This window comes from Amborella trichopoda, chromosome 1 (assembly GCF_054954075.1).
Source record: "Amborella trichopoda isolate Santa Cruz 75 chromosome 1, AtrichopodaSantaCruz75HAP2 v2.0, whole genome shotgun sequence".
Taxonomy (NCBI): domain Eukaryota; kingdom Viridiplantae; phylum Streptophyta; class Magnoliopsida; order Amborellales; family Amborellaceae; genus Amborella; species Amborella trichopoda.
Genome location: NC_142336.1, coordinates 32,829,421 through 32,846,830, shown reverse-complemented (window position 1 = coordinate 32,846,830; position 17,410 = coordinate 32,829,421). Strand labels below are relative to the sequence as shown.

The 17,410-nt window shown below is 36.3% G+C and overlaps 1 protein-coding gene across 1 annotated transcript in view; it reads left to right on the top strand.

Moving 5' to 3' along the window:
• Positions 1 to 3,510: 3,510 nt before the first annotated feature.
• LOC18428340 (Nucleoporin interacting component (Nup93/Nic96-like) family protein) overlaps positions 3,511 to 17,410 on the top strand; it is a 57,719-nt gene continuing 43,819 nt past the window's right edge. Inside the window, exons 1-4 of the mRNA XM_006837375.4 lie at positions 3,511 to 4,091; positions 4,210 to 4,301; positions 14,721 to 14,787; positions 17,188 to 17,247. Coding sequence (XP_006837438.2) covers positions 3,987 to 4,091; positions 4,210 to 4,301; positions 14,721 to 14,787; positions 17,188 to 17,247 — 324 coding nt within the window. The 5' untranslated portion in view covers positions 3,511 to 3,986. The remainder of the gene's footprint in view (positions 4,092 to 4,209; positions 4,302 to 14,720; positions 14,788 to 17,187; positions 17,248 to 17,410) is intronic.

Sequence of the window (17,410 nt, the reverse complement as noted above, 5' to 3'; positions counted from 1 at the left end):
TGGGTAGAGGGTATCAAAATTTATCTATTACTATACCAAATTTTTTCACTTTATGAGATAACATACTGATAAAATGGGGCTAGTTAGGCCCACCATCACTTGCTATGTGGTAGACTACTTGACCATAGACTATTCTACAGTCACAAGCCTAATTAAAGAGGTTGTTCACCAGTTAAAAGTGGGTGAAAAACCATCTCTCAAGGTCTTGTAAGGTTTGAAAGTAGAGGACTTTTTATTTTTATTTTTTTGGGTAGTTCAGTTGTAAGAATTAAACTTGACATGTAGCATTGCTAAAGCAATTGCTAACCACTCGCGCCCAAGCTCGATTCCTAAAGTGGAGGGCGTAGTTACTGATAAGATGCTCTAATATATGTGTGACATCATCACAAGGACCACAACTTCTTTAATGACATTGTCAAAGTTGGTGGATACTAACAATATAGTCATTATGGGGCTCATCTATGAAGGAATACAGATGGCGAAGGTGATTATTTGAGATAAGTATAGTATAAGGACAAAATGGTGGAGATTATTGAGAGGAGGTGGAATAACTGGGCAAACCAATTTACTGTGCATGTAAATGCTAATTTTTATATTTAGATAAATAAATATTTAAATGTTCCATTGTTGTGAGGGTAAATAGTTTCTCCATCTTTGTGTTTTCTAGGTTTCTACTTTCACCTCAAATATTTTATTCGTTGCATGTTATTCTCAACAAAATCATGAAGAGGATTAGATACATCAATAGAAGATTGGAGAGGCACCATATGAGATTCAACATTTGTTGTAGGGATTTTATAGACCTGATGCATTTGTGAGGTCTAATTGAACATTTAAACATAATATTTTCTCAGTTTTCTTGTATAGGAATGTAAAAGCCTCATTCACAACTAGACCTATCAAGTATTCTTACAACATATGATGGATTCATGTTATTTCTTAACTAATTACGTATTATTTTCACATCATTCACATTATAAAGTATTTCGAGGCTCTTTCACAAAGTCCTTTTGTATTTTATTTCAACTGAATGGTAAAAGCTACATAATTGTGACATACCTCTTTTAAGGAATATAACAATCAAGTTACTTTATCAGACATATTAGCTACTAGGTGTGAGTGAAACTAGAGTATATTATCCCGGTTATATACTGCTAAAAAGAATCAGTTGATTTTATATAGACTTTGAACACTTATATATGTTCATTTTAACTTGAACATCCATGACCAACAAATAAGGAGTAAAATGAAGGCTTACAGCCTGATCAACTTATATGTAATATTTGTTATAGATACATCTGAGCAGATGGTGGTATAAGAGGATGAGCCAGTGTTATATAACAAAGTGTAACTTAAGGCAATTGGTAAGGAAGATGATGAATAAGGCAGGCACAAAAAGGGAGAAAGAGGTGACCAATCAATATTTGAGCAGTTCATAGAAGATATAAGATAATCACATACCTATCAAAAATAAATGGGGTGAGATGAGAGATATGATGACTTTGAGGCTACCTAGTCCAGCCAAGCCTGAGCCCCAACAATAAGAGGGTGGGGACAAGCATGAGGGATAGAACCTCAGGGATTTTAAGCAAAGAGAGTGGTTAACCATGCATGATTCTTTCATGAACGATTGAATGGGTATAGTCGGCCATACGCCAACGAATTTGAAACCTCTGACTTGTACGTCAAGCGACTCAAGATTTGTCCCAACAATTTAATGCGCGAGTATAGTGTGAAAAACACTAAAGATGTGCATCCGAAGTTTTATATAATAGTCACATACCATTAAGACCGAAGGAGATGTTCTAAATAACAGATTTAAAACCAGTCACACTCTATGGGATGGAATGTTGGGTGGTTAATAAACAACATATTTATAAGATGAATGTAGCTGAGATGATGATGTTGAGATGGATGTGTGGCAAGACAATAAAAGATAGAATTCAAAGTGTGTACATATGAGGGACTTAGGTGTAACTTAATAGGCATTAAGATAAGGGAAAGTAGACTTAGGTAGGTTGACCATGTATAGCATAGACCTTATGCAACACCAATTAGGAAGTGCGATTTGGCTCAAGTGGAAGACCCAAAGGGCAATAAAAAGCCCAAAAGGACATAGATAGAAATAGTGAGAAACAAATATGACGACTTTTGGTCTTACTAAAGGTATGACCCTTGATAGAGAATAATGGAGGAATAACATTATTGCAGCCAGTCCTAAATAATTGGGATAAGGCTGGGATGATGATGATGATAATATAATATAATAAAAAGGAAGACCGTCATTGTTGGTTTTGATATTAGGTTGTGTCTTCATAATTGCAAGCTCCATTTTGGACTATATATTATTGTTTATGATAATTATATGCTCCATGATGCAATGATCAACATACAATCGGGAAACAACCTCTGAATATTCATATATATATTTACAACCCCTTTTTGGGTAGTTATAATGTAATACCCTTGCATTTTTGAAAACTCAAAGAACCATATTTATCATGATTTATTATTTATTTGAAACTCTGTTTTAGGGCCTGATCAGTCCGAACTAGTAGATCAATCGATCTAGATCGCTAATCCAGCTAACCATGTAGTTCCTTGGATGATTAATATACCCAACCAATCTAGGTTTTTAAACACTGATTATTTGTGAATACCAGTGCAAGGGGTTGTGTTATTGACCCAGTCCAAAAAATCCGTGATTCACAAACCCTATAATGGTAAAAACCTTATAATGCATTAGAAGAGGTTGTTTTAAGATTGGAGCCCACCTGAAAAATTACATTAGAAGAGGTTGTTTTGATGCTCAAAATCCTCAAATTGATCATCTCGACATCAAGATGCATGGATATGAGAAAAAAATAGATTTCAAGTTTTCGAAATAGTGCATTTTCTAATGCATTTTTGGATAGTCAATTTTCAATATTTTCAAGTTTTCATAGATACGCTAGATCTGCACTATTTTTGAAGCTTTAAAGTTTATAATAGGTGCGGTTTGTATAGAGCTGAGGTTCTAAAAAATCAAAGTAAAGCACACTTTCAAATAGTATCAAGAAATGTGGTTTCAATACTGGAAATTTTCGTAACAGCTTTAAAATATATTTTTATTTTTAATTATAAAATTTAAAGCTTCAAAAATAGTGTAGATCAAACATATATATGAAAAAATGAAAATTGATGGTCTAAAAATGTGTTACAAGATGCACTATTTTTAAAACTTGAAATCTATTTTTTTCTCATGTCCATACATTTTGACGCCAAGATGATCAATTTGAGGATATTTGAGCATCAAAGCAACTTCTTTTAATGAAATTTTTGAAGTACCTTCTAATTTAATTGTTTGGAGCCTTGGCTATATAAAACTCTTCCTTTATGAAAATATATCAAAGATTTCAAGAGTATGAAGCCCACATTTCTCGACACCATTTGAAGGTGCTTTATTTTGATTGCTTAGAGCCTCGTACAAACCGCACCCTATATAATAAGTCATTCAAAATTTTTACCCTTGTCTCCTCTCATTTCCCTCTCTCTCACACTACATGTCCCTTCAACCTCTTTTCTCTCTCGTTCTCACTCACGCCCTCTCTCCACAAACCCTCTCTGTATCTCGTCTCTCTCCCCACCGATTAAAACATTCAACCCTCCTTCACTCTCGTGGAGAGAGAGCGAGATTCCACCGGTATGGTGCCAACTAAATTGAGATTCTGCAAATCCAAAACCTGAAGAAACTCAATGCTCCCAAGCTCCACTGGTATAACACCTTCAAGCACATTACCACCCAAGCTCCACGGGTCTCACACACACTGTCTCTGCAAGGAAGTGCTTCTCTCTTTCTCTAAGTCACGTAGAGTGGTAGTTTATCTCTAATGGGGTTTTGATACTTCTGTTGCCTACTCACGGAGAGTGGCAGTCTCTTTCTCTAAAGGGTTTTTGATACTTGAGTTGCCCTAGGCACTTGGATTGTGCTCACTATTGAGGGTTTCATGGCGACTGGAGAAGCTGATGTGAGTAGCTGGACTGACCTCCTGCACTCTTCTAGCAAGCTCTTGCAGCAAGCTGCACCATCTGCTAATTTCCCTCCATTACAGGTTCTTTACCTGCGTTTTGCAAGTTCTATACATTACAGGTCTTCATTTTCTCTTGTGGAAATAAAAATGAGTGCTGAGATACTTGTTGCTTTTTCTTTTCTTCCTTATCTGGATATAGAGGAACTTGGATCAACTCGAGGCTTTATCAAAAAAGTTAAAAGAAAAAACATCAAGGATTGAAGCGCCCAATCAGTCGATTGCTGCAATAAGGTCGGCTTCTTCGCTCTTATCTCTCTGTTTCATCATTTTCAGAATCTTCATGCTTGGTCTGTTTCCATGAATCATCTACTCACATTATTAGAAGTGTTTACTTAGAATTCTAAGTAGTACATTAAAAAACTTTCTTATTTTCTTTTATTGATAACTGAATTTCCACTTACAAGTACCACAAAATACAAAGAAAATAAATGATTAACCTACTACAATATATTCTTTTACAGCCAAATAAATAAAAATTTATTCAAGGGCTGAATTTAAACTTCATCATCATCACCATTTGAGCCTTATCCCAACTATTTGGGGTGGGCTACTCAAATCCTGTTCTGCCATTCCGCTTTATCAAGGGCCATACTCTCGGGTAGACCATAAGTTACAATATACATTCGGACTACTTAAATCCATATCCTTTTGGGCTATCCTGTTGGCCTTTAGCGCCTTCCACTTAAACCAAATCACCCCCTCCTAACCGATGCTGTTTAGGTCGATGCTGCATATCGCCAGCCCACTTAAGTCTACTTTCCCTAATAGAGCGGCTCTTGAGTTCCCTCGAATTATTTCAAAGTCTAACATATCTTATCTTGCCCCTCATCCATGTCGACATCCTCATGTCAGCTACATTCCTTCTATAGATATGTTGTTTCTTGATCGTTCAACATATGGTCCCATAAAGCATCGTTGGTCTTATAATAGTCTTATAAAACTTCCTTTCAGTTTTATTGGTATGCGTTGATTGCATAAAACTCCGGAATCACATCTCCACTTCACCCACCCAACTCTAATTCTATGTGCGACATCTTCCTCAATCTTTCAATTCTTGGCTTTCAATTTTAACTACTACCTCGTTTCTATTCTTATTATTACTAAACTTACACTTCATATATTCTGTTTTAGTCTAACTAATTTTCAAACATTTAGATTTTAGAGCATCCCTTAAAAGTTACAACTTTGCATACATTGTCTTTAGTTTGACCTATCAAAACTATGTCATCCACAAATAACTTACACCACGGTACCTCATCCTGTAAATGCCTAGTTAACCCAGACAAATCAAAATAAAGAGGTATGGGCTTAATGCTGACCCTATTGTTACTGAAAACTAGCTTGTCTCTTAACTAGTTGTCCTCACACTAGTTAGCGTTCTATCGTACATAGCTCTCACCACATCACCTCTAGAAATTCTTTTATTTTCCGACACCACGAAATTAACTCTTTAGGTATCCTATCGTATGCTTTCTCTAAATTAATAAAGACCATGTGATCTTTTCTCTTATCCTTTAACTTCTTAATCGATTGTCTGAGTAGAAAAATAACCACAATTGTTGACCTCCTTGGCATAAAACTGGATTGGATTTTTGATACACGCGTTTTATGCCTTAGTTGTTGCTTAGTCACTCTCTCGCATAGTTTCATTGTGTGGCTCAGAAGTTTGATCCCTAGATAGTTTGCACAATAATGTATATCTCCTTTATTTTGTAAATAGGTACCACAGTACTTTTTCTCCATTCATTTGACATTTTCTTTGTTCTCACCTTTTTGTTGAATAACTTGGTCAACTAGAATATACCAATCTCTCCCATACATTTCCAAACCTCTATTGGGATACCATTTGCTCTTAAAGCTTTTCCTACCTTCATCTTTCTAAAAGCTTTTTTCACTTCAAATATCCTAATCCTAGGAATGTTTGTATGACCTCCGACCTCATTTATGTCAAAGGTTCCTCCTTCAAAAAGAAATTATAATGCAAATAGGATTTTTGTAAATAAATATAAATCGTTAACTTCTAATCTGGAAATAAATAAATTAGGCTGGGAAGACTTACTAGACTTTGTCTAGGGTCACCCCTTTAGGACTTAGTACACCCCATAACCGATAATCACACTGATGGCTCATTTCTTGAAACTTTGGCCATCCTGAATTCTACAAACTTGGAAGCTTCTTAGGCAATATCCTTTAGAGAGTTGGGGTTTGCTAGCATGAATTGGGTCTAGGATTTGCGAGCATGAACTAGTTAAGATTGAAATCCAAGAAATACTAAAAAGATCGCAGTTTCGGTATTTTGAAAAGATAATTCAGGAAAATGGATCGATTGAGGAAGATGTTGCACATAGAATTAAAGTTGGATGGACGAAATGGAGATGTGCAACCGAAGTTTTATGTGATCGTCGCATACCAATGAAGCTGGAGGGTAAGTTCTATAGGACAACTGTGAGACTAGTTTTACTTTGTGGGACAAAATCTTGGGCGGTTAAGAAACAATATACCCATAGGATGGTAGCTGAGATGAGGAAGTCGAGATGGATGAGTAGCAAGACAAGAACAGATAAAATTCAAAATGAAGACATTCGGGGGAACTTAGGTGTGGCTCCAATAGGCGATAAGATTAGATAAAGTAAACTTAGGTGGCTGGCCATGTGTAGCGCAGATACAGTACAACACTTGTTAGGAGGTGTGGGTTAGTTCAAGTGGACAGTTCAAAAAGGGCTAGAGGTACACTCAAAAGGACATGATTGAAAGTAGTGAGAAAAGATAAATTTCCCCTATATCTATCTATTCTTTTTGTAAATATATATATCTTTCTTTCAAAGCATATTTATGTGGATTCTATAGGAATTTACCGGGTTTGAGGCATGATGGTTGTAAGAATTACATTGTTGTGATTCTGGCTGTATGTATAGGTGGCACATTGCTTTTATCAAGAGTTTAGCTTTGGGAAGGTGCTTAGAAACCTTGATATTATTGATATAAATAGAGATTTAGTTGACCTATGATGGTTTACTTGCATTATAATGTATTGACAAGCTAAACATATACAAATTTGTGATTATCTTTGGAAATCATGTTGTGAAATCACGTTGTGTAAGTGCCAAATTGTAGGACTGCAATAGTTAAAGAGCTGATCAAGTAAATTGGCTTGCTGGAATGGGGATGATGAACTTATTTAGTTTCAAAGTTCATCATGAGTTTTTTTGTCTTGTTTTTTTTTTGATGAAGTTAACTGTCGTAATAAGTAAAAGAAAAGATTACAGTAGTCCATCCAGAGGGCTCACAGGTCGTGCCTCTTGGCAAAAAATAAGCTTCCAAAAAGAGGAGCCTTATACAAAAAATGGGTGGGGCTGATAACAGTTGCCCTTTTACAGAGAATTTACAAAAACATATAAACTGAGGATCCAGGGGTTCCATAAGTCCTTGTGGAAAATGGGACTCGAAAAAAAAAGATGAGCCTAAAAACCCCATGCTCTTATGAACCTGCGACGCGTGCTACCGCTACCTCCTTAGCCAATTGCTCTGCCAAGGCGTTTGACGTCCTCCAAGTATGCTTCCATAAGACAACTATATCTCTGTAAACAATGTTTCAAAAAGCTCTAGGCGGGTCCTAGGCGGCCTGGGGGGTCCAAGCCGTCCAGCGCCTAGGCAGGCGCCCAAAACCTAAGCGGCCCAGTTGAATCCAAAAAGGATTCTGCAGTTATGTCAGTATCAGTTATATGCAGTACATAATTCAAATTATACTACATATTAGCATTTAACACACACTCCATAAGCATAACCATAATCCATGAGTCGGTTCATACTCCATATCCAATTAAAACTTAAAATTTTCCAACCAACCAAATTATCAAACCAAGTTACCAAATAGTATCAAACCAGTACTGCAGTACACCACCATGAGGAAGAAAACAAAATTGAATTATCAAACTATGAAAGTAATACTTGGAGATTCAAAAGAATCTTCAATAGTTCAATACTTCAATCAAAGTTCAAACTTCAAAGTTTAATAATTATTCAACATTCATCATTCATTCATCATCAGAAAATCTTAGGTCAACTGCATTGGCATTATATTTATTAGAGTCGACAGAGTCATCACCCTCCTCGACATATTGGTTGTCCTTGTCCTCCTCCGTCTCCTCCTCTTCCTCCACCCTTGATCTCTGTGCAGAAGATCTAGTGTCCCTAGGAGGGTCAGCTGATGTCCCTGAAGCATCCATAACCATATCCCATGTCAATCCTTCATGCCCCTCGACCTCATCATCATCAACTAACCACTTCATAGCATGGTCCATATTTTTTGATCTGATGGGGTCTCTCTGATCTCTTTTAGCAAACTTGTCCTTCAAGAATTGATTGTACTTGACGTAGACTAGGTCATTGAGCCTATTTTATTCAAGCCTGTTCCTTTTCTTTGTATGAATCTAACAAAATCAAATGGAACTAATTAAAATCTAATATCTATGGTTCATGTATTATTTATAAAATTATACAAATTACCCTTAGTTACGGCCTTATCCCTTCAAAAGTACTCCAATTGCGCTCACAACCGGATGAAGAAGTGGTTAGGTTTAATATCCGGATGACCAACTTTTGTATATTTGGAGAACTTCACCCATGGCTCCACCAATGGGCTGCAAAGATATAGAAAAAAAATCATAAACAAATAATAGAATTACTTGATTACTTGAACTTGATGAACTTAAGAATATTATTAATACCTAGATTAATTTTGGTCCTTTGCCTCATCGCCATTGGACTCCCAAAAGGCTTTAATTAGCACTTGTAATTTATCAGCTCATCAGCGCATATAATATCCTGTATATCAGGATCAGGGACTAGCACAACTATACACTCATTAAATCCATTCATAACTGTGTCATTTGTTTGTATATCCTTGTCAATATAAAAAAAAGCTGGGTTCAAATAATAACCAGCTGCATGCAATGGCCGATGTAGTTGTCTATCCCGCTTCTCATCAATAATCTCCCAAATAGGCTTGTAGCGGGTTTCGTCATCATTTAAATTTTGGGCTATCTCTCTTTTGTATTTCTCCATAGCATCATTTATGTAGCCCGTAGAAGGCTTGTCACTATCAACCATGTGAAGGACTTTGATAAGAGGAAAAAATACCTTAAGAGCGCCCTTCACCCATCGTCAAAAAGCCTAAAGGATAATATCTCTCACCTTCTTCCCAACTTGATCCTTAGACCACTTGCATGCTCTCCAGTCATTCGAGGTAAACATTTACCTCAACCGCATTCTCCTTGAATGTATGCTATCTAGGCATAAGTACCAGGTCGCAAATCTTGTGACCCCAGGTCTCACAAATTCTTTCTTCTTTGTAAAGGTACGCATCATGCTGAGGGTGAGATGGTGGCTATAAATGAAATCTGTATCTAACTTGGCCTTCTTCATTGCACCTGATATCTCAGTTAAACCGCCAAGAGCCTCAAGCATGAGATCTATGCAATGTGCTGCGCATGGTGTCCAAAAGATTCCAGGATAAGCTATGCGCAACAAATTAGATGCAGCAACATTAGGAGCAGCATTGTCTGTGACAACCTGTGCAACAAGATGCTCCCCAACCTCCTTGATTCCCTTTTTTATCACTTGAAATATGTAATGGGCATCATGGATATGATCAGAGGCATCAATAGACCTCAAAAAAAGTCCTTATAGGACAATTTACAACAAATTCATCTGACTTATTTTCGTCCTATCACTTCAAGCATCAGTCATAATAGAAACCCCATACTGAACCCATGCATCCTTCTTAAGTTCTATAGCTTCCATCGTGACACTCACTGCCTTTTTTAAAAAAAGCTCTGAAAGCTCATATGGGGTTGGGGGCTTCATCCCAGCACAGAAGCTGCTTGAGCGAGTGGTATTGAAAAAGGAATGCCCGCCTCATAAAACCATGTAGCAAGATAATACGCAGCTCTATCTCTCTCTTCCTTCTTGATTCTATTTTCAATGGTCGTTTACTTCTTTGTTTTCTCTCCTGCAACCTCAGGGTTAGGCCGAAGTAAAAAACTATCATAGGGCCTCGTACACGAGGCTTCTTAGTCTCAGAACCAGAAGGAATTACAACTCCCTTTCCCTTCCCCATAATAATGGATTGTTCAACTTGTTGACATCCCTCCCCAATGCTTTCCTCATCACTATCATTATCATCATAATTGACCCCGAACCCTAGACCTAATATCTATTGTAGAGGCAAATCTCTCATCTTTTTTCTTGTTTACTATGTTAAAAAAATTGTTTATTTTCTCTTTAACAGCATCAGGAGTCATTTTACATGGGGCAACATCCCCCTTGTTACCGGCTAGATGTTGTTGACCCTGTTTATGCCCCCTTTTGTATCCTTATCACAAAACTTGCATCTTATGCAATTTTTATCATTAGGATCTGGGTTACAGCCATATTTCCAACCGGGATCTCCACTTCTATTAGATCTCGAAGAAGACATCTAAAAAATAATGCAATTTACTAAAGCAATAAAAAAAAATCGCTTACTTTGAGTTTGATTGCTCAATCTTCAAACTTCCATCTCAAAGATGCTTCTAAATACTCAAACTTTTCTAAGAAACCCTCTAATAACTTTGCAAAACAACAAAAAGTAAATCTAAGATCAATGGGTGATGTTTTAATCAATTTTTGTTAACTTTGACAAATCCTTCAATCCTAAAAAATTCACCAAAAACTAGTTTTTTGGGAGCTTTCTCTCTCTAAAATTGGCTCCAATAAGTTTTAGGTTTCAAATGAACCTAAAACACTAATTGTTGGCTCTTTAATACAAAAAAAAAGTAATCAAAATTGTCCCCACCGAAACTTATTTCTGCCCCTGGGCGGCTGCCTAGGCGGGTTCCATACCGCCTAGGGTCGACCGCCCAGATTGGCCGCCTAGGCCTAGGCGATGCACCCAGGCCTTTCGAACCGCCTAGGCGCTGGGCAGTCCACTTTTTGAATCACTGCCTGTAAATGTGCATAATATCGTCATAAATCGAAGCAAGGTAGCAGGAAGGGGGGCATTTCCAGCAGCCCAAGTGATAATGTTTTTGGCATGTCCTTCGATGATCAGTGGTAGTCCCCGTGTGGGGTCTAACATTTTGAGACTTGAGAGGAGAGCCACAGACTCGGCAAGCTGGGATGGCCAATATACTTGGAAAAAGAGGCCTAGATGTTGCCGTGGTGGTCTTTGAAGACCCACCGCTCTTGCTGGTCCAGGTTTCTTAGGGAACACTCGTCAAAGTTGAGTTTAGTGAGGCCTGCGGGGGTAGGAGACCAGTTGTTAGCTCGTGAGACTCGAGGGCAGTGGAAATGAAGAACATTTTCCCAATTTTGTAGGAATGATGAAGCCGAAATGCCAGTGAAAGCCTTGTGGTTGGAAGCCTAGAAAATGATGTAAGAGGTAATTTTGTGGAATAGGGCTGAAGCGTCGCTCTTGACACCTCGGAAGATCCTTGAGTTTCTTTCAGTCTAGATGACCCAAATTGTTGCTACTATGGAGGCCTTCCATAAAAATCTGCTGCCCACCTTTGGCCATGGAGACTCCATCGAGAAATTATGGAGGGCCGGTAGGGAAGCAGGAGTAACCCAGGTGAGGCCGAAAAGATGGAGAAGTTGACTCTAAAGGTTGAGGGCAAGGTTGCAATGGATAAAAAGGTGGGAGTTTCTCTCTTCTTCGCAAAGACACATAACACAACGATTGGAATGGGAATTCCCCTTCGTTGTAGTTGGTCAACTGTGAGGGCTTTTTTTGAGTTTTTCTGTCTTGTTTATGTTAATTGATAGAAGATATCCTTTTCAAGTTGTGGGGTTTGGAGAATTGACCTGTATGGTGTTTTTGTTGTTGTTTGACTAGGATTAGATCTTCTTTAAGAATTGCAGATTCGTGTTATTTGATGGGCTACTATTTGGGAGAGTCTAATTCCTGAACTTATTCTAGGTTTAGAAGATGTTTCTAGAATCTGTGATTGTCATGTTGAAATCAAGATGAAAAATGGAATGGAAAAGTGATGTTCTGATGTGATCATTGTCCCAACAATCACTTGTAATGTTCAGGTAGAAAGTATTAATTGCATTTGTTTTTATAGGATGGATGTGGAAGTCCAAATTTATTTGTTAGGAGCAGGGTTTTAAAAAAATGCCGATTCACATCGAATATTGGTGGGGACTGTGCTGGTTCCCTAATTATATATTATCATTTAAGTGAGTTCCTTAACAAAAGACTACTAGGTCCATAGTTTGTTCAAATGGCTATTCGATTTTAGTTTATATGCTGTTTGATATACCACCTGCCTCGTGGTTCAAATCCTCTCTCTCTCTCTCTCTCTCTCTCTCTCTCTCTCCAACAAAAGGAACACCTAATGTTTTTTCTTCTCCATCTCTTGTACATACTTACTTGGTCCCTCTCTTCCTATTGACCCAATTGAAAAAAGTATGATTTCATGTTTTTTGATGCACATATTGATATATGAATCTTATTATCTCGCAAGGACGTGAGATTTTTTATTCTTTTGCTGCACACTCACTTATCTTTTTCAATTAGGTTAGTATAGGATGAACATCATTAAAAAAAAAACATATGGAATGAAGAAATAATCACTTTCCCATTGTTTTAACTTTCAAGAGAAATGTGGTTTTTTCAAAATTTCCCCTTTTCTATTTACCTAATTAATATATAGTCGTATATTATCATATCATCGTCACTCTCACACATTGCTTTCCCCATGCTTTCCCTTTTCAAGAAAAAAAATGTGGTTTTTCTTTCTCATCATTCATACCACAAATACCCCAATGACATATATAGCTTTTGGCATACATTGTTTTTAAACTGTAAAAATCTATAATGAAAAAATAGAAAATGGGAAAGGTGTCTACTTGAAAATAAAAAGTTAGAAATTAAAAAAGAAAAAACTTCTATGAAACCTTATGAGCACTCTATTAAGGATATTTAATAAAATAAATTTGTAATTGAAAAAAGTTTGAACTCGTTATTTTACAGTGACCTAAATATTTTTATTATGAAAATCCATAATTAAAATTCAAAATATTAAGAAAGTGTCTCATTCCTCATTTAACTTGAAAATAGAAAATCAATAATATTGAAAAATGGGTATTTTGTCTTCCTCGATGCAAGGAGGCCTTCTTTATAGACCACCATTGTTCCTTGGCGAGAGGTGCGCTGCTGTTCAATTGTCAAATCTACTTTTTTTAAAGAGGAGTTATCTTTAATAGGAATTAAGAGTTTGAAAACCCTAAAATATTCAATGGGTAAGAGACATTCAAACAAGAAACAATATCTCAATATTCACATATTCTTGCAAGATAATGAAAATTCATAATGCGTTACCCCCAATTTTTCTTGAAAATCTAGAAATCATCATTTATAACAATTTTTAGTGATTTTTAAATATTTTCCTAAGGCTGGATCTGAATGATTCACCGATCCGGACTGCCAATCCGTCACCTGTTTTTTGGATGGATGTTCGGGGTTACCGATCCATTTTTTTAAACATTGGTTTGGGGTTGAAGGGTGGTCGACAGTCATTTAGTCGATAAGAAAGAAAATATTGATTCCATACTTTTTAGTTTTAGATAGGATATGGTCTTTGGAATTTTCATGTCCAAGATAAGGCATGTTTAGTCTTGGTTGCTGCCAATTCCAGAGTGTTCAAAACTGAACATATTTATATATTTATTTTGATAAAGTGAGAAACTGAATTCCGATGCCCACTCTGTTGTCTACCCAGGGCATCTGGTTGTGGGAGTATGTTTAAAGAAGATGATGCATTGATTGAGTGCTAATCTGGCCTGTTGGACTTCTCAGTTTTGTTGATGTTCTTTACCTGATTACTGAGCTCTATACAGTCCACTTCTGGGTTGGATAAGATATTCTAGTAATCTTCTTTGGTGTCTAGTCATTTCTTTAGTAGATGGAGATCTTGATTTTAATCACGTATTAGAATTTGGAAGTTTTTAATGTGTAATGACAGGCTGATGGGCTAAGTGGATGGTGCAAACTTGTCAGACTGGTGTTATTGGGATCGCTCCCTTTTGTATTTGTTTTTAGTTTTTGAATGTGGGATTACTCCCTTTTGTATTACCAACAATGTTCTTAAATATTCTCTGTTTTCATGCTCTATTACTTGTAAATAAAATAGTGCAGTAGCTTATCAGCTCTGTAGATCTGGTTTTAGTCTCTGCTTTGGTGGTTTTGATTTCTGATGTGTATACTAGCATCCAAATATACCAACACTTTAGTAATTTGTTTATCGTTAATGCTTCATGCTTCAAGTTTGTTTAGCTCCTGTCTTTATTTCCTGGTGTGCATAATGCTTAATGTTTCAAGTTTGCTTCCCACCTGTCTTTTATTTCCTGATATGCATTTTGTCAAATGTGATACTTTCTTCCACTATGTTGGTATATGCATACTTATTTGTCTTCGTCTTTTGTAACTTGATAATGTTTACAAAACTTGTGTCTTTTTATCAGTTTATTTGTGATCGTCCTCAGAGGATCAAAATTGCCACTGTTTTAGTTTAATTTACTCTTTTTTTACCTACCTTGTGTGAACATGTCTTTCTCAGCAGCTGTTAAAAAGTTGACTAATCACTTATGTGTCTTTCATTATATTAGGCTGTTAGCACGTGAAGGGATCAATGCAGAGCAATTGGCTCGTGATTTGAAGTCTTTTGAACTGAAGGTCTCTATTTAATTTCATTATGCACTAAGCTCCTACTAAATACAGTTCTAAACATACTTACTGAAAAAAAATACAATTCTAAATATTCATTTGTTTCTTCAAGAAGAGGTTTCAGCATTTCCTTTTTGTGTGTATTCAAATTCTTTACCAGACAACGCTATTCAAAGAAAATGAGGGCAGGGAAAGAAATAATCCTTATTCCCCAAAGGGCTCCCAAGTACATGCAAAATTATACGGTGGGGATATGATTATGATAAAGAATCAAAATAGATCATTAGTCGTGCATTGCACTTGTTTCTACAGTTCTTGCTTAATGTTTTGAAAACTTCTGATGAACATCTGATTTGAATTTTTTTTCGTTTTTTGATGTTTATCTTGAATTTATTGACATCTGATTAGAAGTGAAATTTAAACTCTTCCTATATGTTTGTGAAACCTTTGCTTTAGAGATGATTAATGATGTATACTAATTTCTGGAGTGGAATCTTTACGAATTATTAAAAGCAATTCAATTGGATTTTCTGTCCATCATCGAACTTAGGATTTGATTTTATAGGGATGAGGAAAAGAGAGAAAGAGGAGGAGGAGGGAGGAAGGGAGGGAGGGAGGGAGGAGGGGAGGGGGGGGGGGGGGGGGGGGGCGGCGGGGGGGGGGGGGCATGTTGTGGTTGTGGGGGAGGGGCAGGGGCAGGATCAGGTTCAGGAATGATGTTAAGTAGCAATAAAAGGTTCATGGTTCCTTGAGTGCCAAATAGGTATGGTGTTTGAGTTAGGATTTTGGGACTAATGCTTGAATGTAGTTTGGTGTTTCCCATCACCTAACTAACAACGAAAATATTGAGAACCTGCTTATGAAATGCTCTGGACTAAATTTTGATGGAATCTTTAATGAGTAAATGGGTGTAGCTGGGTTAATTAGTAATTGAATATATATATATATATATATATATATATATATATATATATATATATATATATATATATATATATATATATATATTTGGAAAAAGTTTATATGGAGCCGAGCTCTAAAGAATCATATTAGAGCCCACCTAAAACATTTTACTATAAAAAGTTGTTTTGTTGCCCAAATATCCTTAAATTTATCATGTCGACACCAAGATGCATGGACATGAGAAAAAAATGGAATTCAAGTTTTAAAAATAGTGCATCTCGTAACGTATTTTTCGACCGTCAATTTTCATGATTTTTAAGTTTTCATAGATCCACTCGATCTACACTAAAGATAAAAATATAATTTAAGGCTATCAGAAAACAAACCATATTTCTTGACATTATTTGAAGGTGGGCTCTAATTTGATTCTTTAGAGCCACGGCTCTATACAAACCACACTCTATATATATATATATATGAACTTGTTTTACCTTTCTTGTTTTGTCTGATTAAATATTTGTCGTCTTGTTTTGTGTAGGGGCTACTCACATCTTTTGCCTCTTAGCTACGTACTATGTATTGCTCTCTGTCTATTGTAATTGGTGTTAATAGAAAATAGAACACAAGTTCATCTCATCTTTTCTTCCTGAGATTTGACATGGTATTAGAGCCAGATAGACATTACCTTCCGAATTCGTAGTTGATGATGCTTCAAGGTCTCATTGTAAAGTTTGATTAGGAAACAAAAATATTCTTTTGTACCTTTACCCTGGTAGGTTTCAAGGGGTTCTCCTTGCTGTAGTCCCATATGTTGTGGTTTGTTTAATTCACAACCTTATAGATTTTATTCCTGTCCTCATAACAGTATAATTTGCAATGATTTCTTCTTGGGTGCTGGAGCAATAAGGAGAAGATCTTTTTTGGTTTGGAATTGGCATTATCAAACGATTTCTATTCACTTGGGAGAAATCATCAACTTGTTCCTTCTCAAAAACCTTATAGATGGTTTGATCCTTCACTAGCTGATAACTTTGGCTTCGTGATGATTTGATTCTTCATTGAGGAGGAATCTCATTTTTGATACTCATTGGTCTTATGTAATTTCAAGTTTTACAAATTTCCTTTTTAGGAGCTGATTTTTTGTCTCTTTGATATTGTTAAACACTGAAGATTTCTGTAAATAGCTTTGTGGCTGGATTTGTATTTACCATTCAGGGACCATCTTGCATTCCCTTACTGAGTTTGGTTTCTGCTGCCACCGATAATAATAAAAAAGTTTTCAACTACTCACTGTTGAAGGAACACATAATTATGCTATATATATTTGCCCGTTCTGCGACATTTATTTTTGGTGTGCTTATAATTTGGAAATATCTGAAGCTTTTATCACAGCATTGTTAAAGTAGGACTTTGACATTTGTGCATGTAATATTGTTCATTTCTACCTTTCAAAACTTAGTTAGCCTTATCTATTCCTTCACTTCTTTCAATTCCTTACATTGGCAGACAACCTTTGAAGACATTTTTCCTGTGGAGGCAACTAGTGTTGAGGAATATTTGCAACAGGTTAGTTTTAAGAATACGAGGAAATGGTTTAAATTTCTAAACTTCAATGTAGATGTAGTCGGAAATCTTTCTTTATTCTAAGTCAATGGCTCCCAATGCAGCTTTTATTGTGCTGTACTGCTACTTGTTTTGTTGTCGAGGATGGTGGTTTAGAGTTTATGAA